Source organism: Mauremys mutica, chromosome 4 (assembly GCF_020497125.1).
Source record: "Mauremys mutica isolate MM-2020 ecotype Southern chromosome 4, ASM2049712v1, whole genome shotgun sequence".
In the NCBI taxonomy this organism is placed as follows: Eukaryota; Metazoa; Chordata; order Testudines; family Geoemydidae; genus Mauremys; species Mauremys mutica.
In genome coordinates, this window is record NC_059075.1 from 49,249,516 (window position 1) to 49,276,055 (window position 26,540).

Here is a 26,540-nt window from a genome sequence, read left to right on the forward strand (position 1 = left end):
CATCCTCTTTGGAAACCCCCTTCAGGTAGCTGAAGGCTGCTATCAAATCCCATCCCACACACACTCTTCTCTTCTTCAGACTAAATAAGCCCAGTTCCCTCAGCCTCTCCTCACAAATCATGTTCCCCAGCCCCCTAATCATTTTTGTTGCCCTCCACTGGACTCTCTCCAATTTTCCCACATCCTTTCTGTAGCGGGGGGCCCAAAAGGGGACGCAATACTCCAGATGTGTCCTCCCCAGTGCCGAATTAGAGGGGAATAATCACTTCCCTCGATCTGCTGACAACGCTCCTACTAATGCAGCCCAACATGCCGTTAGCTTTCTTGGCAACAAGGGCACATTGTTGACTCATATCCAGCTTCTCATGCACTGTAATCCCCAGGTCTTTTTCTGTAGAATTGCCGCTTAGCCGGTTGGTCCCCCGCCTGTAACAGTGCATGGGATTCTTCCATTCTAAGTGCAGGACTCTGCACTTGTCCTTGTTGAACCTCATTAGATTTCTTTTGGCCCAATCCTCTAATTTGTTTAGGTCCCTACCCTCCAGCATATCTACCTCTCCCCCCAGCTTAGTGTCATCCGCGAATTTGCTGAGGGTGCAACCTATCCCGTCATCCAGATCATTAATAAAGATGTTGAATGAAACCAGCCCCAGGATCGTCCCTGGGGCACTCTGCTTGATATCGGCTGCCAACTAGGCATCAAGCTGTTGATCACTGATGATCTAGCCAGCTTTCTTACAGTTCATTCATCCAGTCCACACTTCTTTAACTTGCTGGCAAGAATATTGTTGGAGACCGTATCATAAGCTTTGCTAAAGTCAAGGTATATCACATCCACCACTTTCCCCATATCCACGGAGCCAATTATCTCATCTTAGAAGGCAATCAGGTTAGTCAGGCATGACTTGACCTTGGTGAATCCATGTTGACTGTTTCTGATCACTTTCTTCTCCGCCAAGTGCGTCAAAATGGATTCTTTGATTTTCCCTTTTTTAAAGATGGGCAATATATTTGCCTTTTTCCAGTCGTCCTGGACCTCCCCCGATCACCACAAGTTTTCAAAAATAATTGCCAATGGCTCTGCGATCACATCAGCCAACTCCCTCAGCACCCTTGGACTTGTGCTTGCCCAGCTTTTCTAAATATGCTGGACATGCAGCTTATTTAGAAGCGGGGGCACTGCGAGACCTAGAGGGGATGTGTTGAGAACAGCTGTCGGAAGGAGGGGCATCAGACCTGACTGAAGCTTAATCCCCGGACACAGCCAAAAAGAGGCGCTCAGTAGTGAATAAATCCCATGACAAGGCCAACCACCTGAAATGTTGTCTTAAGCATTGTATACCTACTTTGTTATTTTAGTTTTCCAGAAATGGTCCCTATACCTGAGCCACGTTTGACTCTAGATCCAAACCTCAAAACGTTCCAATTTGCGGTGTTTCTTCTCTAAAAACAACATGAAAATCTAAAGGGAAAGTAACTTTTTTGTGCAAACCACTACCCAGTCACCAGCAAAGGAATATGGTACACATACATATAAGGCTGATTTATAATCCAGTCTATTTGGGACTATAAGGTCATTTTATTTTAGAACATCAAGTGGTATTGTGATCACAATTAAATTCTAAAACAGATTCTTTCCATCATCCTGTTAAAGCAAGCAAGCAGGCTTCTGCCTTTTATATCACAGGCTAGAGAAATATACTAGTTTTTAAGTGTTTTACCGAAACAGAATTTGTGAAATTCAGTAGTTCATTTAAAAAATTCACCTGTCTCCACAATTTAGAAATGTTTCACTTTTTGGAAGAATTCAATATATTTCTCTCTACTTTTACTTACAGGCACGTGGACTTTTCGAAACATCTCAGCTCCTTTGTGTGCATCCAGTAAAGCAATGTCTTGGGGAGTGGAAACAATCACTGCCCCTGGGAACAGAAAACATAAAATTAGGTTTAAAACTTATACTCAGAATTATACTACCAAGCTTATTTTGGAGTATTTTACTTCACTGAAGAAAAAGTTGCTTCTTTATATACTTAAAATATAGACAATAAAAATTATGATGAAGAGTTTAGTTTTAGATTATAAAGTGACTGGAACCAAGGTTCCCAAATTACGGTACAGAGAGTTAAAAAACATTATATGCTTTCTAATATTATTTTTCTATGTAAACAATTGTAGTTGCTATATTATTGGGAGGGAAAGGGAGCGGCCCATGCAATCACAGAAGGGAAAAGAGATGCTCCATGAGACAATATGTTCATAAAAATGTGGTCCACTGTACGAAAAAGTTCGAGAACCTTTGGATTAACAGTAACAATAGCCTATCTTCAAGTAATAAGGCAAACACCCTGTGACCAGCCCACTAGCTTTGTGGCAGGGTTATGCCAATTAATACAAGTGATCTATGGTCATGAGCCTGCAACCTCTGCACTAGGAATAGTTCCTTTGAGTGCTTTAGGATTTCTCATGTGAACAAGATTACTTGCATGAGTAAGAATTTGTATGCTTTGGCTTTTAGGTTTGAAAGGGGCAAAGAGTGACTCACTGCTCAGGCAGGAGTTTAGACTAAAGATCTGTCTCCAGGCTACTTGCCTACTGATAGCTAGTGTTTCCATTATTATTCAATATATAAATACCCACTAGAGCAGAGATCGGCAACCTTTCAGAAGCGGTGTGCCGAGTCTTCATTTATTCACTCTAATTTAAGGTTTTGCGCGCCATTAATACATTTTAACATTTTTAGAAGGTGTCTTTCTATAATATCTAACTAAACTATTGTGGCATGTAAAGTAAATAAGGTTTTTAAAATGTTTAAGAAGCTTTATTTAAAATTAAATTAAACTGCAGAGCCCCCCGGACCGGTGGCCAGGACCCAGGCAGTGTGAGTGCCACTGAAAATCAGCTCGCGTGTCATAGGTTGCCTACCCCTGGCACTAGAGCCTAGCAATAGGATTTGCCTCTGAGTACAATTTAAAGCATTTTACAAAAGTTAATATCAAGGCTGCTGGTTACTATGCTATAATGTTCCTGGATTAATACATTCTGAAATAACGATGTGAACAACACTTTTTGCATTCACTTATAACAGTAACTCCTGCATGTTTTTGGGTAAGAAGCACTACTATGAAAGTCTGGATTAAGAATGTCCTCATGATTTTCCCTATTCCGAAAAAAGAATGTAGTGTAAAAGATCACAGTTTGGGAGAATTGTTTAGCTCTAGTTTCATAAAATGGAACCAAGTCTCTCAAATATTTGTTACCACAATGCTCTTATATAATCATATTGACCTACAACCACAGGAAAAATATGCCAGACTTCACATTTAAAACAATTAAAAGTTACAATTCTGCACATACAACATAATCTAAGAGAGGCAGAGTAACATTATGTACTGAAAAGTATATGCAATTTGCTAAACAAATATAATTTTCCTATTGTACTGTGATGCTACTACTCTCCAATAATTCCCAATTTTTTCTATTCGCGCTAAGAATTTTATCTTCTAAAATATTATTGCATATTCACAAATACATTTTATATGTAAAGATATTAATAAAATGTTTTCAATTAAAAAAACAAATTAAAAAGATCCCCTCCTCATTCCAACTCTGTGGTGTGGAAACCGATCAACAACTCATATGTAATTTATTTACACTCTGAAAATTTACATAATAAGCTTTTTATATTCAAATATTCCAATAAAAATTAATTTAAAGGCATACATAGGAAAAAAAACAATTACTGTGTAATCAAATGAAGAAACTAAAATTGTCCTTGTTATAGATAACAAAAGTAGTAAATTCCTAATGGGGAAAATTATATTAGATGCTTTCATGCCTTGTCACACATGAGGCAAGCTGTGTTTCCATCTCTGTCTAGTGTCATGTTTCTTGCTCCATTGTAGTCTACTTCCATGACAGAGACATGTTTCTCAATGGTTTTCTTATGCCATGTTCTCCTCCTCTTTTTCATCTTCAACCAAGTGATATTGTGTCATGGGTTTGTCTAGAAATAAGGGTTTTTTTTACATCTGTACAATATGCCCAAACCACTTCAGCCTTCTTTCTCAAATCATTGCCTTTACATCAGCATTAGTTACTATTTATTCCACCAATGGACACCAAGTATTCTCAGCAAGCATCTATGTTGGAATGCATCAAGTTTCCTGTTATGGGCTTCAGCTATTTGCCCAGTTTCAAAAGCATATAACAATACCAGTATCATAACAACATTGTACAATTTTATTTTAGTTCTTGTGTGAATCTCCCTGTTTTTCCAAATATTTGCCAGTCACAAAAAAGCTCTACTTATTTTCCCAATTTTTGCTTACACCTCCTTACAGAGTTGGCACTCAGCACTAACTTCCAAGATATACAAAATCACTAATAATCCTGTAGTCTTCACTATCAATCACATAAGCACCATCAATGCTGACTCCTCTTTCAACAATCATGACTTGCATTTTCTTTTGGCTTATTCTTAAACCTACTTTAGCACCCTTACTTTTAACATTGATAGTTATTTTCATGGCATCATAATCCATCTCCAACATGTCATCTGCAAATTCAAGAGCTTAAAGTTTTCTTCTACTCCACATAACTCCTGTATCTTCCTTTGATGTTGCTCTATCATAATGCAGTAAAGAAAGGGTAATAAAATGCCACACTGCAGTGTTGATATCAAACCAATCGGCCTCTGTCTCTCTCTCACAGCATTTTGACCTTCATAAAGCATCCTGATCAGTGACACTGTTTCTAGGAAACTCTTTTGTTGCAAGATCTTCCTCAGCAACTCTCTATGAATGCATTCAAAAGCCTTGGTGAACTCTATGAAGTCCAAGACTAATCTTCTACCATAGGAGAGCCCTTTCTCAATCAATCATCTCAGGATAAAGATGTGATCTACACACAATCTTTCTGGTCTAAAGCCTGCTTACTCATTACAGTTTTTCATCTATGTCCAGTTTGACTCTGTTCCACAACATACTGCAAAACACTTTTCTGGGTACTGAAAATAATGTTATTCCTCATAAGTTATCGTATGCCGCTTCTTTTTTTAATATTTTACTGATCACACCTTTCTTCCAATCCTCTAGGGAAAGTTCTTTTTCCAAAACTATATTACAAATTAATATCCAGATCCATCCTTTTGAAGGTGTGCCTTGAGGAGAAAACCCATTGTCTAGCTGATTACCTATTCACAGTCTCCTCGAAAACCCAAAATGGAAAAGTAAGTGACTCAGATTCACAAGTGTGCTTGTTCTGAGCCAAAGTGGTTATGATGTAATCACAGGGAAAACTCTTGGAGGGGTTCAAAGGATTGTTCACCAGCCACAGCCCTTGTTGGAGTCACAGGGCAATCTGAGGTAAGCTTAGTAGTATGTGTGTAGGTTCTTTTATTAGTTTTAATATGTTTTCTCTGTAACATTTTTACTATAAGAATAAGTGTGCTTGCTTATAAAGAACTATGTGGTAACTGAACTGTGACAATTACACTATTTGTAGCCTTGGAAGAGTAAGCAAAGCACAGAGCCATCCTGTTTAGTGAGTCCTTCCTTGCTGGGGAATAACACGGTGTAGGCAGGAAACTGTGCAGCCTGGAAAAAATCTCAGTAAGCAGAGAGAGAGATGTGGGTCTCCGCCCAGCAAAGGTGATGGCTGGAGAACTGGAAGTCTGAGAGTGGGTGTCCTTGCTGGACCCTGGAGGGGAAATACAGGTGCAACTGTCTGCCCTGAACTGCGACAGACACAACTGTGACTTTGTAAGCATGATGATAACTGCTTACACACCGGGAACAATTTCTTGGAGTTGCCTCTCATTTATGCTTCTTTGGCTTTTCTCACTTTTTTTTTTTTTGTCAAGCTATTCTTTCATCTTTCAGATACAACTTCTTTACTTCTAACTTTTTCTGCATACTCCCATTGCAGGATGTATTGTTGTTTGCCATATTTTAGCTGCTTAATTGCTTTCTCTATTTCTGCTTCTAAAATTGGACTGGATGAGGAAGACTCCATTCAGACCGTATTCAGTACCCTACTCAAGCAGGCAAGATGACATTCACGTGGAGGGAGTTGAATAATCCTTGACAACACCAACTCTAGTGGAATGGGAATTAGTCGACTCAAATTATAAGAGTATGTTTTGTTACAAATCACGATAAATTAATTATCCTCCAGTGTTGAATGATATAGAGGAACAATAGGCTTGCTTTAGAGGTATTTGCAGGAAGCTGCCCCAAATCACTTGGATCAAGAGAATCAAGAAAAGAAGTGTGGATACAGCTACAAACATAGAAACTGATTGAGGAAAGAAAAGCCTTAAAAAAGAGGCAAGTGTAGGTGACACAACAAGAAAAACAACCAACAATGAAACGGCAGTATCTAGAGCAGGGGTCGGCAACCTTTCAGAAGTGGTGTGCGGAGTCTTCATTTATTCACTCTAATTTAAGGTTTTGTGTGCCAGTAATACGTTTTTAGAAGGTCTCTTTCTATAAGTCTATATTATATAACTAACTATTGTATATAAAGTAAATAAGGTTTTTAAAATGTTTAAGAAGCTTCATTTAAAATTAAATTAAAATGCAAAGCCCCCCGGACGGGTGGCCAGTACCCGGACAGTGTCAGTGCCACTGAAAATCAGCTCGCATGCTGCCTTTGGCACGCGTGCAATAGGTTGCCTACCTCTGATCTAGAGAGACAAAAGTTATGTCAAAAATGAGAGAAAACAGCTGGATAAAAAAGCAGGAGAAGGTGAAGAAGCATCAGAAAGAGCTGACTCTAAGAAACTGTTTCTGGTGTGTAAGCAATTGACATTATGGTTTCAGAGTCACAGTGACACAGTAAAAGCAAAAGATGGAAGACTGTAAACAAAACAAAAGGAATCATGGTGAGAACATTTTAATGGAGTATTCAACCAACCGCAGCCAACAATTCCAATTAATGAATGCAAAGAAAGTGAAGAAGTCCAGCTGAGGGGGGCAAGGAAACCCTAAAAATGATCTGTTAAATATCGCAAAGTCCCATTTCTAACACGCTAGTTAACACATGTGTGGTAAAGCAAAGATCCTGCACCCATGGATGGGAAGTTATCAAATACAATTTATATATATTTTCCCATTGCACCTTTTTGCCCAAAATTAGTAAGAGGAGTAAACAAAGTATTGCCAATATCAACAATCTGACTTGGCACTCCAGGGCTATATTTTAGAGTGATGTGACTCTCAAGTAGTTATGCACTTCAAAATTTCTTCATTCACATCAAATCACAGAAATTGTTATTCACTTGCCATGCTTAGACCAAAATACAGTAACTCCTTGCTTAACGCTGCAGTTATGTTCCTGAAAAATGCGACTTTAAGTGAAATGATGTTAAGCTAATCCAATTTCCCCATAAGAATTAATGTAAATGGGGGGGGGTTAGGTTCCAGGGAAATTTTTTTTTACCAGACAAAAGACTATTTTTATTTATATATATATATACACATATATATATATATATATACACACACACACACACACACACACACATATATACACACACACGCACACAGTATACGTTTTGAACAAACAATTTAATACTGTACACAGCAATGATGATTGTGAAGCCTGACTGAGTTTGTGAAGTCAAAGGGTGGATATTTCCCAGGGATGCCTTACTGCTAAATGATGAACTAGAACAGCTGAGCCCTCAAGGGTTAACACATTGTTGTTAATGTAGCCTCACACTCTACAAGGCAGCACAAATGGAGGGAGGGGAGATAGCATGGCAGAAAGAGACAGAGACACACACTCTATGTGTGTGAGAGAGAGAGCCGCATTGCCCCTTTAAGTATGCTGAACCCACTCTAACTACATTGCCTTTTAAAGTAGATCAGCAAGTTGAGACAGGAGCTGCTGCCAGCACGCTCCCTCCGTCCTGAGCCCGGTTGTGTCCTCGCCCCCCGCCCCATGGAAATGGAGTAAGCAAGGGGCAGGAGCAGGGGGGAGGGGGACACCCTGACATTAGCACCCCTCTTCCTCTCCCCCTGCACAGCAAGCAGGAGGCTCCCGGGAGCAGCTACAAGGCAGAGGGCAGGAGCAGCACATGGCAGTGGGGGGAGGGACAGCTGAACTGCCAGCAATTGATAGCCTGCTGGGTAGCTGCCACACAGGGAACTTAGGGGAGCGGGGAGGTGATAGTGGAGCTGCCGGTCCACCTTGATTCCAAGCCCCCACCAGCTAGCTCCAACAGGCTGCTCTTTCTGCAAGCAGTGGACAAAGCAGGCGACTCCCAAATAACGTTATAAGGGAGCATTGTGCAACCATGTTCCCTAACTGATCAGCAATGTAACAACGTAACGAAACAATGTTAACTGGGATGACTTTAAGCGAGGAGTTACTGTATAGAAGTATTAAGTATTTATTTCTAACATTACCTTTTTGTTTGCTCTCCATTGCCTACACTACTTTCCTAAAATATTAGCCGTGAGTGTTCCCTCTCCTCTGCAACACTATCTCCCTACCTGGCCCAGGCCCATTACTAATCCCTCTGTGGGTCCAAGGGAGGAAGAGGTGGAGACTGGGAAGTAACAGATCATTATTCCTGTAGTCCCACACAATTTACCTAGGAAGATATTGCAGCTCAGGGATATATTGTCTTTTCTGCAGAACTTTGACCAAAGGAGTCTTGATGGGAGCTGCAATCAGGGAGCTTCTGATAGCGCTGTGCCAATGTAGCCACACTGTTGGATTTTAGGTCAAGTATGGTGCCAGAGCTGGTGTGGGAGCACAGGGTCCCTACATGGAAAGCCCTACCTGCCCATATATTCCCACAATCAGCACAGGTTTGGGTTCAATCCAAATGGCCCATTCCATGCTACAAATGGGTTACGGTTGAGAGGGTGGGCAAGTGAAATTTCCTCCTCCACGTCCCCTTTACCCTTTGGAAAAGATGATCTGGGCCACTGACAGTAACATTTCTTTCCCAACTAGTTTTGTTCTTTTCCATTTGTGAGCACTGAGTTGTTCTTGTTTCTTCAGGAGCAGAAAGCAATATGAATCTGTTTAGTTTATCTATCTCTATTGGCATGGTCACCGAGGACAGCACACCTTTGGAAAGGGAATGAGAACTTGTGCTCCCTCTACTGACCATATAGATATAGTAACAGCACAAAAATCTTGCATAATTTGGAAACAGTGGCTCAAAGAAAAGAACAGGGTTTTTTTTCTTTTTTTTTCAAAAATCTATATAAATTATGATAATTTGGTGAGTTTTCTCATCTGGTGCTAAAATGATTCCCTATGGCTCAAACTACTTAACAGTGTCCTCAGTATTTCTATCCCATTCTCCTCCATATTAAAATGAGACAGACCTTCTCCTAATTTAAGCTTCTTGCATCAAAATGTAAATTCAATGAGGTCTCCAACAAGTACTGCATATCAACAGTGCATGCAGTAAAAATAAGTATTTAATATTTATTTTCTTTTTATTCAAGGAGAATCTGAACCATTTTCAATAACTGAATTTCTGAAAGATTTTAGCTGAACATAGCTGATTATTACAGTATAAGTGCAGTTCTACTCTTAGAGGGGTAACAGTTTGTATTAAGGCTCCATTTATAAAAGGTTTATAAAGGGTTAAGAAATGATTAATAGATGCTGTAAGCATGTTATAGATGTGAGTAGTATGTGTTGTATATGATTATAAGCCATGGATATAACCTACCTACTGACTCACTGGATTCTTTAAGAATATATAACAATTTAGTACAATATCTATCAATCATTTAACCCTTTATAAACTACTGACCAATGGAACGTTAAGTCTAACCCTCAAAAGTGACACTCTAAATCCTGAAGAAGAGCTCTGTGTAATTTGAAAGCTTGTCTCTCTCACCAGCAGAAGTTGGCCCAATAAAAGATATTACCTCACCCATCTTGTTTCTTTAAAAATGTCATTTTAGGCAATTGTGTCTCTACCTTCATATTAAACATGGTCTTTTTGCAAGGTTTTGTTTTGTTTAAATTGTCAGCACAGCAAACACACCCTGGGATCTGAGACTTCAGCTAGGTTTGTTTTTTTTAATACATAACCACTAGTAATAGAACTTCTACAGGCCAATTTAGGCTCTAAGTTGGCACCCGCGGGGGCATCTATGGCCTGGCCGGCGGTGGAGCATCTATGGCCTGGCCGGCAGTTGGTGCCCGCACGGGCATCTATGGCATGGCCAGCGGTGGAGCATCTGCCAAAATGCCGCCGAATTTCTGTCAGCGGCAAGCGGCGTCATCGAGAGGCGTCGCCACCGAAATGCCACAGAAATTTGGCAGCATTTCAGCAGATGCTCCACCGCCGCCACGGTCCTTCGTCTGGCGCCCGCCAGACGAAAAGGTTGGGGACCACTGCTCTAAGTGATACATGTGCTACTCCACTCCCTTCAAAATTGTCATATAGGTATAATTTAAGTGAACAGTTCTACTGATGCGCAAGAAATAATCCAGCTCTCTACTTCTTTGCTGTGTTGGCTCTGCAGGGTTAATAGCAGCCAACAATAGTAAAACATTATTTTGATCACTAAAGTAATCGAATATGACTGAATTCATACATGCAGCAGGTCTCTTGAAGAAAAATGTGCAATTTTTACATAGTCGCCTTTCAGAGTGAACCATACATAAGGTTGATTAATTGCACAAACAAGAAGTTGCACAGATTATAATGCTATCACAGCATGTCCTGAAATATTCTTCATATTTTATGTGTACATTTCTGTGCAGAAGAATAATTTCTGTGCGTTGAGTATACTACAGACTTCTAAGTTCAGCCTGGATAAATTTAAGTGACTAATCTACTTGTTTTTACATAAGTACTTTGGCAATATATTGGTTGACAAACCACTAATGTGGGTTGTGCTAACACAAACTATTCTACTATAATTTAAATATTTAATATGCATAACATGAACTAAGAGTAGCGTGTCAGTGACATTTGCATTTCATTCATCCCCAGATGTATATTAACAGTGATCAAACTGCATATCACATTAACACTGACTTCTGACTAGGGAGCTAATCTAACACAGGAAGTTAAAAGCATTGAAGGAACTATTCCACCTGCATACATTGGAACTACTCAGAATTTATCGGGAGGAATTCAGGTCACAAGAGGTTATGAGATGGGCCTTGTGTACAGCCAAATTCTTGGCAACCTAGAAATACTACCTAATATGATAAAGGAACATGAGTAATGGTAATTATCTGCCCAGGAGTGCTGTAAATGTAGTGCTTTGGACAATGAGATGCAAGGTCTCTCTGTAGCATCTCCTTCTGCAGATAAAAAGAGTGACATGGTGTTCTTGGAAGGAGTCTATGATGGGGTGTACCAGGCCTTTGTGGCCCCCAGCTGGAGGCCCCACAGTCCTACTACACCCTTCCCCAGGAAAGGAGAGGCTAGAGAGGTTCATGGAAGCAGCCAAAGAGAGCCCACCAGGCTCAGATAAAAGGAGATGCAGGGCCTTAGCTGGTAGTTTCTAGTTGGGACAAGAGGGGCAAAGCACAGAGCTCCTCTTTGGCCAAAGGAGCTCAAGGGATAACCAGAGTTTGGTTCTGGCTGCATTTGCCTAAGCTGAGAGAGGACCTAAGGTAAAGGGACCAGGTGGGAAGAGGTCAAGGAAATAACAGCAGAAGATTGCAGTAAGCAGTATGCTGCTACTGTTTACAGGATCCCAACCCACTACTCAGGTTTCTCCCAACCAGCAAAGTGGTATAAACCCCAAGACGGGGACAAGGTTTATTGGGAAACCTGAGTGAAGGATATAATTTAAAGGACTGAAGGCCCTAGTAAGAACTCTTTTGCTACCCCAGAAAGGGTTCATTTTGACTGTGTGACTGGGACACTGAAGACCTGCCAAGTGAGCTCAACAATCTATAAGGGGTGCCAAGCGTGTGAAAGGCCTGCAGTACTGCATTCATCAGCAGGATGAATGCCCAAGAGGAGAGTGCCCCCATTACAGAGTCACATGCAGACCTCAGTGCAATGACAGACAGCTTGATCTGACCATGTCTCACACATTCCTCCAGCTTTGAATCCCCTTTTCCACTAAAAGAACAAGATGCTTTTAGACAAGATTTCCAGATTGTAGATGGACTGGGGAATCTGTACCGTCTCCACTCTGTAACTGCTTTGAGCTGCTCCCATTGTGATGAAATGTCTTGTTATTTTTCAGATAAATTTGATCAGATTAGGGATGAGCTGTCTGCTTCTGTGGTGACAGAGCAAGGTCTGGAAGGAACCAAGGGCCTTATTTTCTGTGCTAGAGTTTCAGCTGGTGATGCTCACTGAGGTACTGGAGGTGTGGAGAAAACTCAGTCCCACAACCTGTACTTTGGATCCATGTCCTTCCTGTTTTCTGAAGGCTAGTGGAAAAGTTCTTGGTCCTTGACTTGTGGAGACTGTCGATACTTCCGTTGGAGGGCAGTCTGCCTGTTGCTTTGAAGGAAGCACCAGTGTTTCATTATTAGTTTTGACTTTGCCCAAAAAGTCATTGTTTGATGTTGACACTCTAGTTAATTCTTGGCCAGTATCACATATTCCCTTTTTGGGTAAGACTGTGGAGTGAAAAGTCTGTAGTGAGAATTCTCACAGTACCTAGATTCCTTTGATCTCCTTGACTCTTGTCAGGCTGGGTACAGACCTGGCCAGGGCACACGGACTGCATCGACTGGTGGTGGATGAAGATCAGGTGTCCATGCCTATATTATTAGGTCTACAAGATGCCTTTGATGATATTGATCATGAAGTGTTGTTAACTCACCTGAGGAGCCAGGTGGGAATGAACAGGACTTCCCTTCAGTATCTTCATTCTTTTCTCTTGGAGAGATCTCAGTGGATAATAGCTATCATTTGCTCCTATTCCTGAAGAGCTCTTAGATGTCTGGTGCCACAGGGTACAATTCTGTCAACCCTCCTGTTCAACATATATATGGAACTGTCGAAGGAGGCATAGGAAGCAGTGTTTTCAGTATGCTGAAGGCACCCAGGTGTAGGTCTCCATCTCATCCAATTCTGACTGCAGTTCCATACCTCAGCCAATATCTAGTTGAGATTGGGTCATGGAAGAGAGTGAGTTGTCTGACGCTCAACGCACAACAGATTGAGGTGAAGGTGGTGGGCTGGGGAAAGCAGCAAGAGGAGATGGGGCACAACAGCAGTCCCTTTAATTGAGGGGGTGCATTCACCATTAGTTACCAGGGTTTACAAATTAGGTGCAGTTCTAGACCCCAAGCTGCTGCTGGATGATAATGTTTCAGCAGTAACCCAGTCCACTTTCCTTTTGGATGCAGATCTTAACAACATTGCCCAAGGCCTTGTTACTTCAAAATCAGACTACTGCAATGCCCTCTGCATGGCACAAAATCTCAATACATTCAGAGGCTGAAGCTGATGTAGAATAAAGCAGCTTGCTTACTGAATGGGGACAACATGCTGGGAGCATAGGACAACAGTACTGTGGGATCCATGCTAGCTGCCTACAGGTTTCAAAGTAGAGTTTAAGGTGTTAACTATGACCTATAAAGCCCTTAGCCTCAGAACTGCCTGCTTGAGAGACTGCCACTCCTCCGTTCCATACTGCCACAGCAACAATCCGCAGAGGCTCTCAAGGTGGATCCCTTCTTGTTAAAGGAAAGGGGGCTGCTAGCAGGGCATTTACTGTGAGGTCTCCTAGACTCTGGAACTTGCTCGCCCTTGGTCCAAAATAGTCCAAATTTGGTGACATTATGGGCAAACAAACAAAAAAGACATCTGTTTGGCAGGATTTTTGGAGATGGCTGAGAGTATGTTTCTGAAATGATAATGTGGAAGAAAGGAGCTTTTTTTTGTAGAAGGCTAACTGGTTGAGTTCCTGTCTGAATGACCATTTTTATACTGTGGGGATTATGTTGTGATATTAATTAAATGTTAGGGCACCCAGAGCCTTTGTACAAGCATCCTTTTTATTATCTAAATCAAAATAGTCACTGCCTCGGATGCTCTGCATATTTCTCCCTTTACCGAGTTATCAGCTCTTGCCTCTTTCTGCCCTGCCACACTCCACCAATCATACAGCCTTGAATGCTCACTTGCCTGACTATCTACAGATTAAATAAAAATCTGAATGTTCCCCTTTGATGGACAATCACCCTTTTAAAAAAAAAGCACCACTTCTGGGAGGCTTTCAAGCCAAGGGATGAAAATGTGGTGAAGGAGGTCTAATTTCCACAGAAGAACATATGTTTTATTTATAAAAGAAGACACAGCACTAAGATTCAGCTTTAGTTACTGCCAAACACCATCCTATACTCACTATGTTTTAAATCATTTATTTGTCACCCTCTGAGAAAATAACTAGAGAAGAGGATACAGTACCATTAATCATATGGGTGTCTCTCACCTTTTGTAACTGTCAGACCAACCCCTTGTTTTATCTTCCTATTCATAATACTTGGTCTACAAATGTAGTCATCATAGCTGATCTAGTACTTATCACATATTTATGCCTCTGTTGGCAAAGCCCAGAGAGAACCTCGGATAGTAAATACAGTATATTGTGCTGCTTTTTCCAATACTTAGATACTAAAAAAGTTCATAGAAGTCTGACTGAATATATAATCACTTCAACCAGTCCCTGAAATATGTGTTAAATTAGTCTGCCTGCACTATCAAAGAGATACTAACATTTAAATCTATATTGAAAAAGTTCTGAGCCATTCATGCATTAACTTGTACTATATTTGGAGCTATAAATTATATTTATAATGTCTGCTGTGGACGGAAGATTCACACTGAAATACTAAGTGTGTCCAAAAATTAGATAACCCTGGATAATTATCTGAATTCTTCAACCACCAGCTGTGCTATATCTGACAACAGAAAAAAAATTAGTATATGAATTATATCTTGATGAATAAAACAAAAAAAAGTTATATAGTCACACAGGATTATAGATATGTTCGCTATTTAAATTGCCCTAAACCTATAAGGATTTTCTTTAGTGCAATTATACAAAAACTGGAATGCATGTATGAGACAGCATGATCTGACATAAATCAATGTGGATGTCTGAATCAACATGCAAGAATCTCACACAACAAACCTGACTTTAAAAAAAAACAAAAAAACCCCACCAGCTAACTTCTACAAAAGTGCCCACAAAAAGCTGCCAGAAAAGGCTGCCTTGCCGACTCTTGTCAGTAAGAAAGACTGGAGGATAGAATGAAGTGTAAGGAACAGACTAAAAGATGTGAAAATGACAGTATTTGATTGGATGCACTCCAAACTGGATTTGCATAAGTGTAAGAGAGATCCAGTGGTTACACTAGTGGGTAAGTTAAACACCTTTGAACTTAAACTGTATGAACAAATGTGATTTGCTCCTGTTTGATGAGTTCTTATAGAGACAGATTTCTACAAAGGGTTTTGGTCATTCCTCTTCCAAATGGACCAATGAACAGAAATCCTACCAGGAAGCTTGCCGTTTCAGTTGGTTCAAAGGGACACAGAACTTGAAAAATCATGCATTCTGCTCCCCTAAGGTATGCAACAACATCCTAGAAACATCAACTGCAATTGTATTTCAAATCTGATTTGAAATTCTCCAATTTTATGACTTGCTTTTATATGTTAATTTCTGGGCAGACTGAGAGGGTTGTTTGCACATCTGTGACTTTTGGTTCACGAGCAGGAGCCACTATGACATATGGCGAGGAACTACTCTGGAAGCCACATACTCTCTCCTCTGTTTACTCTGTGAAACTGTGTGAGGCAAATAGCTCTAGTCTGGAACAGAGACATGAATTTGAGTAAATTTATTATCTTGCCAATGCATGATATTATGGCTAATAAAACTTTTTACTAATGTATACTTCTTGTTTCTATTAATTATTATAATTTGTAAGCTATAGTTGATCCACTCCAAAGTCTACAGAGTAGAGGGTGGAATGACATTGGTTCTACCTATCGTGTGTCTGTTCTGTCAGAGAAGAGAGACTGTCAGTCTCCAATGCCATCAATCTGTCACGTTTCACTAAAACTAATTCCACTTTCATTTAAATAAAGGGAGGAAAAATAGGCAATTTTTCATGTAGTTTAAAATCAAGCTTGATAATTCAGACTGCCTAGGAGGAAGAAAGGTTTGTATTTATAAGGCCCTAGGTCCTTCTTTCTCTAAGAGATCCAATTCCTACAGTCCATGTGGCCTTCACTGCCCGATGGTTAGATAATCTTCCTAAACGGAGGGATAGATAAATATATCTCTTGGCTATAATCAAATGTATATTCATTATGGAGGCTAAAACTAGTTATCTTTTATTTATTCTTCTATATCCAATTTATTCTGGATTTCAGATTTTTTTATACAATATAAAATATATGTTGTAGTCCAGTCTCACATACAATAGATGAAGGATTCACCTTATCCCCTCCACTTCATTAGTTTATGCCAAATGGCTGCCAATTTGATACCGAACACAAAATTTTCCAGTTTCCCAAGAACAGAGAAGTGTTAGGAAACCAGCAGGCTACTCAAACATGTGCATTCAATATAGATGGCAAGGCAGTCACCTCTGCACACTCCATAAACTGAAAGTGAAATGGGAGAACAATGAACAAGTCAGAAGGAAAACAAACATGAATATAATCAATGGTTTCCACTCTAATCTGACCGAGGGAACTACAATAAAATTCCTTATTGGAAGGCAGATCAGTGGCGGAAAAAAGGAGTTCTGGCCAAACAAGAAAATACATCCATTTTATCTAGCCACACCTTGTTCAATAGTTTTGTTGAAGAATTACAGATAGTAAAATCATGCTAAATAACTTGTATCTTGACTGGAATGTGGATCATAGTGATAAAACCAACAATTGTTTCCTACCCAGCACCCCTTTAAATAAACAGCTGTAGACACACACAACTGCCACAATTTGCTCCCTCCAATCAAAAGAATGAGAGGATGATTTTTTTGCTAATATCACAAATGAGTCAGAGTTTAAAAATGTATTTCATTGTTTTGTTTCTTACCTGTCATTTGGGTATTGCTCCAACTACCTCCTCTTTCATTGAGGGAATTATCTGTATATGATGTTAGGTTTAAAACATTCTTCCAGATTTTTTTTTAAAGTGTCAATTCCTATCCTACAACCAAAATTTTGTAACCCATCTTCTCATTTCTCATTTAAGCAACCATAAAAAAAAACAACCTTTGCCAGTACAGTTTTTTTTTCTGATTGTGGGAACATGTGCACATGACTGGCGTAGGTTTCATGTAGTGAAGTCCCTCCACTACAAGTTTCCTTCAAGAAAGAAAGAAAGAAAGAAAGAAAGAAAGAAAGAAAGAAAGAAAGTTTCCATACACTGCCTGTTATAAAAAAGCCACAGTCAGACAGAATGCAGAAAATGTAATGCAAACACTACATCTCACATGTGCACACCTGCAAATCAAGGCAATTATAAACTTCATGCACACCACACTTGAGACTATACATCTAAATGCAAAAAACTGTATAGTGACCTTGAGAGAAAGGATTTATACCACTAGCACTATCACAATCCATGTTACCCTCAAGAGAAACACAAAGTACAAGAAAATCAGAGAAGTAACTGATGATGGGGCAACAACAGATTCTTTCTGTAAAAACTGAAAGAGAACACCCAACTAAGAATAAGATGGCACACAGAAGAGAGCAGCAGAATATTGTATGCAACTCTGCTAGAATTCATCCAGAACCATGTGACACTGGGTATGTCTACACTGAAAAGAAAAACCTGGCATTGAGTCTTAGAGCCCAGGTCAACTGATTTGGGCTCACAAGGCTGGTGCAGCAGCACTAAATAAACAAAAGCAGAGTAAACTGAGCAGGAACATCTACACTGTTGTTTTTAAGCTCCACAGCCCAAGCTCTGCAATCCCAAATCTCCCACGGGGTGCAGGAGCTGCAGGCGGGCCCTCACTGCTTGCAGTGGCCGGGAGCTACAGAGTCGGTGGGGAGACCCTGCAGCTCCTGGCCACTGGGGCTGAATTCATGGAGGTCGGGGGAAATCACGGATTCAAAGATTTCCACGACCTCCCTGAAAAAAAACCGTAGCCTTAATCATAATGCTTATAAGGAGCCTTTCTAGCCAGACTGCAAACTATACACAACATACAACAGCGAGGAAATTCTAGAGAACAGGATGAAGCTCTATAAATCACCATAATCATCTAACCAATGAAGACCCAAGGCACTATAAATCCAATCAATCCTTGTCTGCTGTATTCATTTTCAGCACAAGCACAATAAACTTATTATTACACTGTATTTCAATCAGGCTAGAATCAACCTCAAACTAACACTCTCTACATAAATGACTATTGGGAATGACAAATGAGAACTGCTGCTGTGTACTGCCAAACCTAACTAGAGAAAACTAGGAATGAAAAAATAAACTTGAGTTAAATTAATACTGTGATTAACACCCTCTCATCCCCCAACCCCACTATGTTAAAATAAAGCCCTGCCATTTTAGAGTTGAAGTTTAAATGCCATTCTTAACTCAGCCCAGAATTTAGGGTCACCAGGAGTTATGAAAGCTCAGATTCATAGGAGGATATCTTATCAACAGCAACCACCAGTTTTAAAGATGACACAGAGAGAAAAACAAATGAATTTGTCAACTTTTCTGTTTCTTTAGAAAGCTTGAAGAAAGCCTGAATTTTTTTTTAATTGTGTTTTTTTGTTATTATTATTATTTTAACACCTTAGAAAAGATTTTGCATACTCTGCTTTTATTGGAAAACCTCAATGAACATACAGAGAACAAGTAGGTTTTTAAGAATCACAAAAACTCTGGAAATGAAATCTGATTAACAGAGGATAAATAATTTGCATTCTGTTTAAACAGTGGTCCTAATTCTCCAACCTTTTACACTAGTGTAACTCTTTATATTGACATAAAAGGGCTGCAACAGACAGAAGACTCAAGCACACTTTTGTTTACACCTGTTTAATTCAAAGGACAGGCAAATACAGTTAGAAAAAAAAATCCAGTGTTAAGAGTTAATACCCTCACTTTGTCAATTAATAATGTATAGAGCTTGCAGTACATATGGATGGGATTGTCTACATAGTAAATGGAACCAAAATAACTAAACAGATTGTAATTCACATCTTTAGTTATTTCAGTTCACGTTTGTGTGTGGACATACTTGTTTCAGAAAACAGAAGTGCTCTATTTCAAAATAACTTAATTCAATTAAAAAAAATCAAACTTTTTCTAAATAAGGCACTTAATATAAAAAGAAAAAATGAAAATAGTTATTTTCAGTATGTAATAATAATAATATAATATATGGAGATATACCTATCTCATAGAACTGGAAGGGGACCTGAAAGGTCATTGAGTCCAGCCCCCTGCCTTCCCTAGCAGGACCAAGTACTGATTTTTGCCCCAGATCCCTAGGTGGCCCCTCAAGAATTGAACTCACAACCCTGGGTTCAGCAGGTTAATGCTCAAATCACTGAGCTATCCCTCCCCCTAAATAAAACACTTATTCCAGAATCAGAATAAGCCATCTGGTGGTTTATATCAAAATAAATATTCTTGAATAATTATTTAGGAATAGCTATTTCGGTAAATTTCCAAGTGTAAACAAACCCTAACTTATGCTCTTAATCAGCTTTCAGGTCTTACAAACACTACTGTCAAAGGCAAACCTGTGTCCATCTGATCATTGTTAGCAAGCCAAAGCCATAGGATTTATATTGCAATTGTTTGTTTGTGATTTATCTAAAATGTTTCTTTCATATAACTCATTTATTCTCACATTCTCCTTCAAACACCCTGTCAGATAAAGATAAAGCATACAGAGCACGCTCAGCATACAATATCCTGATTGCACACCACATTCAGTGGTGATATAAGGTACTAAGAAAGTGTGGTATCTGCAGATGTTTCTTAAGTACATGCCGGGATATTTCTGCAAAAGCCCTCAGTTAGCAAATGTAAAGCAGCTACTTCAAAAACCTAATATAGTTTTAAAAACAAAAGGGAAACAGGTTTAATGTGCCATATAGGGTAAGGAATTCCCAGCTCAAGATGCACAAACAAACATTTTTCAAATTATTTCTTTTAAAAGGAAATGCTGACAGGAGACAAGCAGTGAAGGAACACACATCAATGAGACAAGTAGTTGACAAGTATGTTTGTTAGAAAGAACAGCCATGTAACACACAGCTTTTAGAAGTATACCATACAATTTTATATTCTGTTAGCAACCTGTTAAGAGCCTTAGGCACAAGTGAAATAACCATCGAAAACTTTTACTATTACTTCAGTTTGCTACTGCTTAAAAAGAAAAGTAGGAGGGAAGGAGTGCCAAAGGAAACAGATGTATGTATGCACATATGAGCTTGTTTGTTTGTAACTTTGGTGTCAACAGAGTGGAAGCTGTACAAGGCAGTACCATATTATTTCCCTTAGACATCAACATATTTACCTGATAGCCGCAAAAGTATTAGAGAAACTTCTCTAATTAAGCTAACAATCGCCATTGACATGAGAGTTACTGTCTCTTCCTGGAAACATAATTTAAGACTCCCTTCTCTCTTTCTTTTGCCAAATACTAACAATGGTATGGTATCAGAGGGGTAGCCGTGTTAGTCTGGATCTGTAAGAGCAGCAAAGAGTCCTGTGGCACCTTATAGACTAACAGACGTATTGGAGCATGAGCTTTCGTGGGTGAATACCCACTTCGTCGGATACAACAGTGGTATGTAATCTATCACTGAAATCAGCCTCTGTACCAGATGACTGGGGGATAGCTAATGTAATGCCACTTTTTAAAAAGGCTCCAGGGGCAATCCTGGCAATTACAGGCCAGTCAACCTAACTTCAATATCAGGCAAATTCGTTGAAACTATACTAAAAAAACAGAATGGTCAGAACCAGATGAACGTGATTTGTTGTGAAAGAGTCAACATGTTTCTAAAGGGAACTCATGCTTCACCAATCTATCAGAATTCTTTGAGGGAGTCAACAAGCATGTGGACAAGGATGATCCAGTTGATATAGTATACTTGGACTTTCCGAAAGCCCCTTCATATAACAGAAGAACCAGGGGTTCCCCAATGACGTTAATAGGCAGCAGGTTTAAAACAAACATAAGGAAGTACTTCTTCATGCAATGCAGAGTCAACCTATGGAACTCATTACCAGTGGATGTTCGAAGGCCAAAAGTATAACTGGGTTCAAAAATGAATTAGATACGTTCATGGAGAACAGCCAAGATAATAAGGAATGCCATGCCATGCCCTGGGTCTCCCTAAAACGCTGATTGCCAGAAGCTGGGACTGGATGATGGCAGATGGATCACTCAATAAATTGCCCTGTTCTGTTAATTCCCTCTGAAGCATCTGGCACCGGCCACTGTTTGAAGACAGACTACTGGACTAACTGAACCATTGGTCTGACTCAGTACGGCCACTCTTATGTTCTTATGTTTTAAATTTCTGTCATTCATTCTGTTCACTGCTGACAGTGGTCTCTGTCAAAGCATATTAGATGGACAAACCTACAACCACTCATTCAAGGCCTGATCCTGTAGGAAATGCCTTTGCCTTTTGAAAGGCAGCATCTTTAACTCCCATTGTGGTCAATGAGATTTGTGGACACTTAGTATGTCACAGAGTTGAGCCATACGAATTCAAATCTCCAGCTAAAATTCAAATTCAGAACACCAGAGAAAGGAGGATCCATTAGTGTGTTAAAGCATGGTGTATTTTGCCTGATTAAGCTTTGTGCATTAAGAAGATTGCTTGACTTGTAACTAAAAAAAAAAAAAAATTATCAAGACAAACTTTTTAAAACTCTATTAGCATTCATATGCCACAATGAAAAGTGACAGGGAATATATTTTCTATTATTAACTCTACCTCCATCAATTTACAATGCAATTGCTTTTTCCCAGAACATTGATTTGTTCAAATTCTCTAGCTTTCTAAGTCTGTTAACTTAAAAAAAAAAAAACTGTGTCACTGCTGACATTTTAAAGATTGTTTGTACTTTTCATCAGCATTCAGAGAATATTTTCATATTATGTTTCTATACATTTCTAGTATTTTCAACTGTAATTTTCTAAAAGATGTTTCTATTGCTATGAAGAATTAAACATATTGAAGTATTTGAAAGAGTCACAGTAAAAGTGTACCTGTAACTGGAATATTTTGTGAGACTGATAACTGTACGTCTCCTGTTCCAGGCGGCATGTCAATTACTAAGTAGTCCAGTTGACCCCAGTCTACCTAAAAAAGATTTAAATGCATTTTAAAAAGAGAGTTGCACCTTCTGGGAAACACAGCCTGAAATTAAACTTGGTACAATGTATAATAAATGCACCAATGGCACACCTCAGGAGACTGATATTATAAATCCCTTTTAGTCTTGCTTTTAGCAAGCAATCAAGACAGATTTTCTAAACAATTTGCAAATTTGTTGGCTACTTGAAGCTATGCCTCTGAGCATAACTTTGCCCTTCTTATGAAGGATGATCTTCTTTGACATTTTCCCCACAAAACGTAATCACAATCTCATTATTCTAAGTTGTTTATGTCAGAAATGCTGAATCATGTAACAGAGGTCATAAGAAAGTGTTATATAAATTTCAAGTCAAACTACTACTTCTTGTAACAATATTCCTTAGCAATTGTTTTCATTAATTTTTAAAACAATCTTGCTCACTGTTTATAACTTCTTAGATGTTTGAAACTGTATAAACTGCCTTACCAAATTTTTTTTCTAGTTTATTATTGTGGTTTTACTCATCAATGAAGAGCTTTCAAGACTGGCTTTTAATTAGGGAAAAAATAGCAGTGAAGTATTGGGTTAAACAAAATCAAAAGAGATAATTATATAGATTTAGCATGTTCATAAGACACAAAGAATATATAGTTTAGATTTGGTGCCTAACAACCAGCAAAGCTTCCTGTTAAAAATACTGGGCCCAAATCTGGGGGTGCTGTGATTATTTTGTTCTATTTTGTATGATGTAAAGTAAGCATATAGTTTGCTTAAACATTTCCCAAGGAGATTTCCATGCATCATCAGGCTCCCAGTTCAATGCCGAGATGGTATTAAGTAGAATTAGTGCGATCTAACTACCACTGGGTCTTTCCTCTCTCTGGCACCGAGGCTTTTGAGAGTACAGCTGGATGAAAAAAAGGGTGGTGGTGGTGGAGGGAGGCCGTGTTTCTGATAAGGTCACAGTGGTCATGGGGTGACCTTTTGGTGCATTCTGACTTACACCTACATGTGTAAGATAGAGCCTTCAGCTGTTCTAATTTAGGAGAACACCTAGCAAGTAATGGGATTTGGCTAGACTTTTTATTTTATATACTGAATCATATCAGTAGCATGATATAAGGTGCAAACACCTGTCAAATTACAATTTCTTGTTGTTTAGTACTGTTCTTTATCAGCAGTGTGTGCATTACTCTGTTTTCAATATGTCCTTGTATAGATAATCATCTTGTGAGGACAATATACTTATCCCAGCAACTGATTTAATTGCTGCAGGCAGATCAGGAGTGTAGCTATGATTCACAGACTCTAGGACTGGAAGGGACCTCGAGAGGTCATCGAGTCCAGTCCCCTGCCCTCATGGCAGGACCAAATACTGTCTAGACCATCCCTGATAGACATTTATCTAACCTACTCTTAAATATCTCCAGAGATGGAGATTCCACAACCTCCTTAGGCAATTTATTCGAGTGTTTAACTACCCTGACAGTTAGGAACTTTTTTCTAATGTCCAACCTAAATCTCCCTTACTGCAGTTTAAGCCCATTGCTTCTTGTTCTATCATTAGAGGCTAAGGTGAACAAGTTTTCTCCCTCCTCCTTATTGACACCCTTTTAGATACCTGAAAACTGCTATCATGTCCCCTCTCAGTCTTCTCTTTTCCAAACTAAACAAACCCAATTATTTCAGCCTTCCTTTGTAGGTCATGTTCTCAAGACCTTTAATCATTCTTGTTGCTCTTCTCTGATCTGTGGTCTTGAGCCAGCTTCAGGCTTTTGCAAAGATTTTTTCTCTCCTTGATAGGAGGCGCTGCAGCAGCAGAATTCTTTATTTCTAATGTAACCCATATTCCCTTGGGCCATGGGGGGGGATGCCCCATTAATGGGGGGAGAGGAGGAGAGAAACTAAGAGGTCAGTAAGAGGCCACAATCAATTTTTGTTTTATTCTTACATTAAAAGTTTGTGGGAAAACTGTTTGTAATTTGTGATGTGTTTTTGGATCAAGTGGAATCCTGGTACAAGGTATCCTGATCTTCAAACCCCAAAAAACTGCTCAAATTAGCAGCTGGATTATAATTAAGTACAGATGAGGTGCAAATTACCAAAATTGAGGCTAACCTCACTTAGTACTGCTTTAATGTACCTCCCTCTGCTGCCCTACAACAGTTTTTGGTATGTATCATCAGATCAAGTTACAGCAAAGAAAAAACAGTTACTTACCTGTACTGTAACTGTTGTTCTTCAAGATGTGATGCAGATGTGTATTCCACATGGTGTGTGCTCCCAGCACACCAAAGCCAAAGAACTTTGCCTAACAGGGCCCATAAGGGCAGTGCTTGTGCCCTGCAGCCTTAGGCCCTCCTCTGGCTGTGGAAGAGCCACCCTGAACCTCCTCAATTCCTTCACATGGAACGTTGAGAGTACAGACTCTGATACAGAGGGAACAGAGGCTGGGTTGTGGAATATGTTTGCATCACATCTCCAAGAACAGTTACAGTACAAGTAAGTAGCCGTCTTTTCTTCTTCAAGTAGATGCAGCCGTGTATTCCACATAGGCCACTCACAAGCAGTACTCACAGGAGGCGTGGCTCAGACTCTATTTAAACAAGGACTGCTGGATTACCTTCCCAAAGTATCTGGTCTGGATGCACTGCAATGGCACAGTGGTTTGTAAATGTATGTATAGAGGACAAAACAGCAGCCCCGCAAATGTCCAATATAGGAATGTCACTTAGAAATGCCATCAGCATTGCCTCGGCCCTTGGAATGAACTTGCACGTTTTGAGAGGCACAGTCTGAGCTACTTCATATGCTGTCATGATACAGGAAGTTATCTACCTAGAGACAGTCTGTGGTGAGACTGCTTGCATATAAAACAAACAGATGGAATGAAGAACAGAAAGGTTTAGTCCTATCCAGGTAAAAAGCTAAACATTGGATGTCAGGCAATGTGTCAGGATGCTATTCATCTGGGGTTGAATGCTGTTTAGGGAAGAACACTGGTAGAAATATAACTTGTTTCAAGTGAAACTGAGAAACCACTTTAGATAAAAACTTAGGGTGCAGAAGCAGGGTTACTTTGTCTTCGTAAAATTGCATATAACTAGGATCTACCATCAAAGCTTGCAACTAACACACTCTCCTTGCAGATGTTATCACCAAAAGAGAGACAGGAAAGGGAGAAAGAAGAAGTTGCCAGAGGCTTTAATGGAGGTCCCATAAGAGCTGCTAAGACAACATTATGGTCCCACAAAGGAACTGGTTCTTTAACCGGTGGGTGGGGACAAGTGACTCCTTTCAAGAACCTCACTACCATGGAGCTCAAAAATACCCATTTCCCATGTATGGGTGGATGAAATGTCAAAATTGCTGCCAGGTGCATTCTCAATTAACTAAATGCACAACCAGACAACTGAAGGTGTAGTAGGTACTCCAAGATGTCCTGGATACAAGCCATCTTCTACAGACCTAACAACCACATCGAGAACTGCTTCCACTTGGCCAAATAGGCCACTGTGGTGGAAGGTTTTCTACTGTTAAGCAAGATTTGCCAGACTGCCTTCAAACACCATTGCTCCTCCTCATCTAACCTTGCTGGAGATGCAAGGAGCAAAATTGGACTGTGATGCTGAGTAAGGCGGTCAGGGCAAAGAGGAAGAGATATGGGAGGCTGAACCAATAACATGAGGAGGTCAGAGAATCAGCAATGTCTCAGCCATGCTGGATCAATGCGAATGAGCTTGGCACAATCCGATTTCAGCTTGAGAATGACCTGAGGGATGATCAAAATCAGACATAATGCATACAGAAGTGCTAAGTCTCAGCTCAGGTGAAAAGCAGTGGTCAGGGAGCCCAGACTGAGATCCCCTTTAGAGCAAAACAGAAAGCATTTTTTGTTGTCTCTTGTGACCAGGTTGATTGTTGGGATGTCCCAAACTGTAAAGATGGACCACAGGACGCTCAGCTTCAGGGACCATTTGTGATTCAGGGAGACATTTCTGCCAGGTCATTCTGGAACCCAAGTAAGTGAATGGCCATGGAGATCATGTTTTCCCCACTGCAAAACTGCCAGAGCCTGATCACCTCCTCACACAGCATGGTGGTCTGTTCATATAATACATCACAATGGTATTGTCAGTATCCAGAGCCAATTATCTCATCATAGAAGGCAATCAGCTTGGTCAGGCAGGACTTGCCCTTGGTGAATCCATGTTGACCGTTCCGGATCACCTTCCTCTCCTCCAAGTGCTTCAAAATGGA

General features: G+C 39.8%; 1 protein-coding gene across 1 annotated transcript in view; it reads right to left on the bottom strand.

Annotated features, from left to right (window-relative positions):
- NUBPL (nucleotide binding protein like) overlaps positions 1–26,540 on the bottom strand; it is a 152,770-nt gene that overhangs the window by 41,500 nt on the left and 84,730 nt on the right. Inside the window, 2 exon segments of the mRNA XM_045016996.1 lie at positions 1,837–1,922; positions 22,192–22,285. Of these exon segments, the coding sequence (XP_044872931.1) occupies positions 1,837–1,922; positions 22,192–22,285 (180 nt within the window).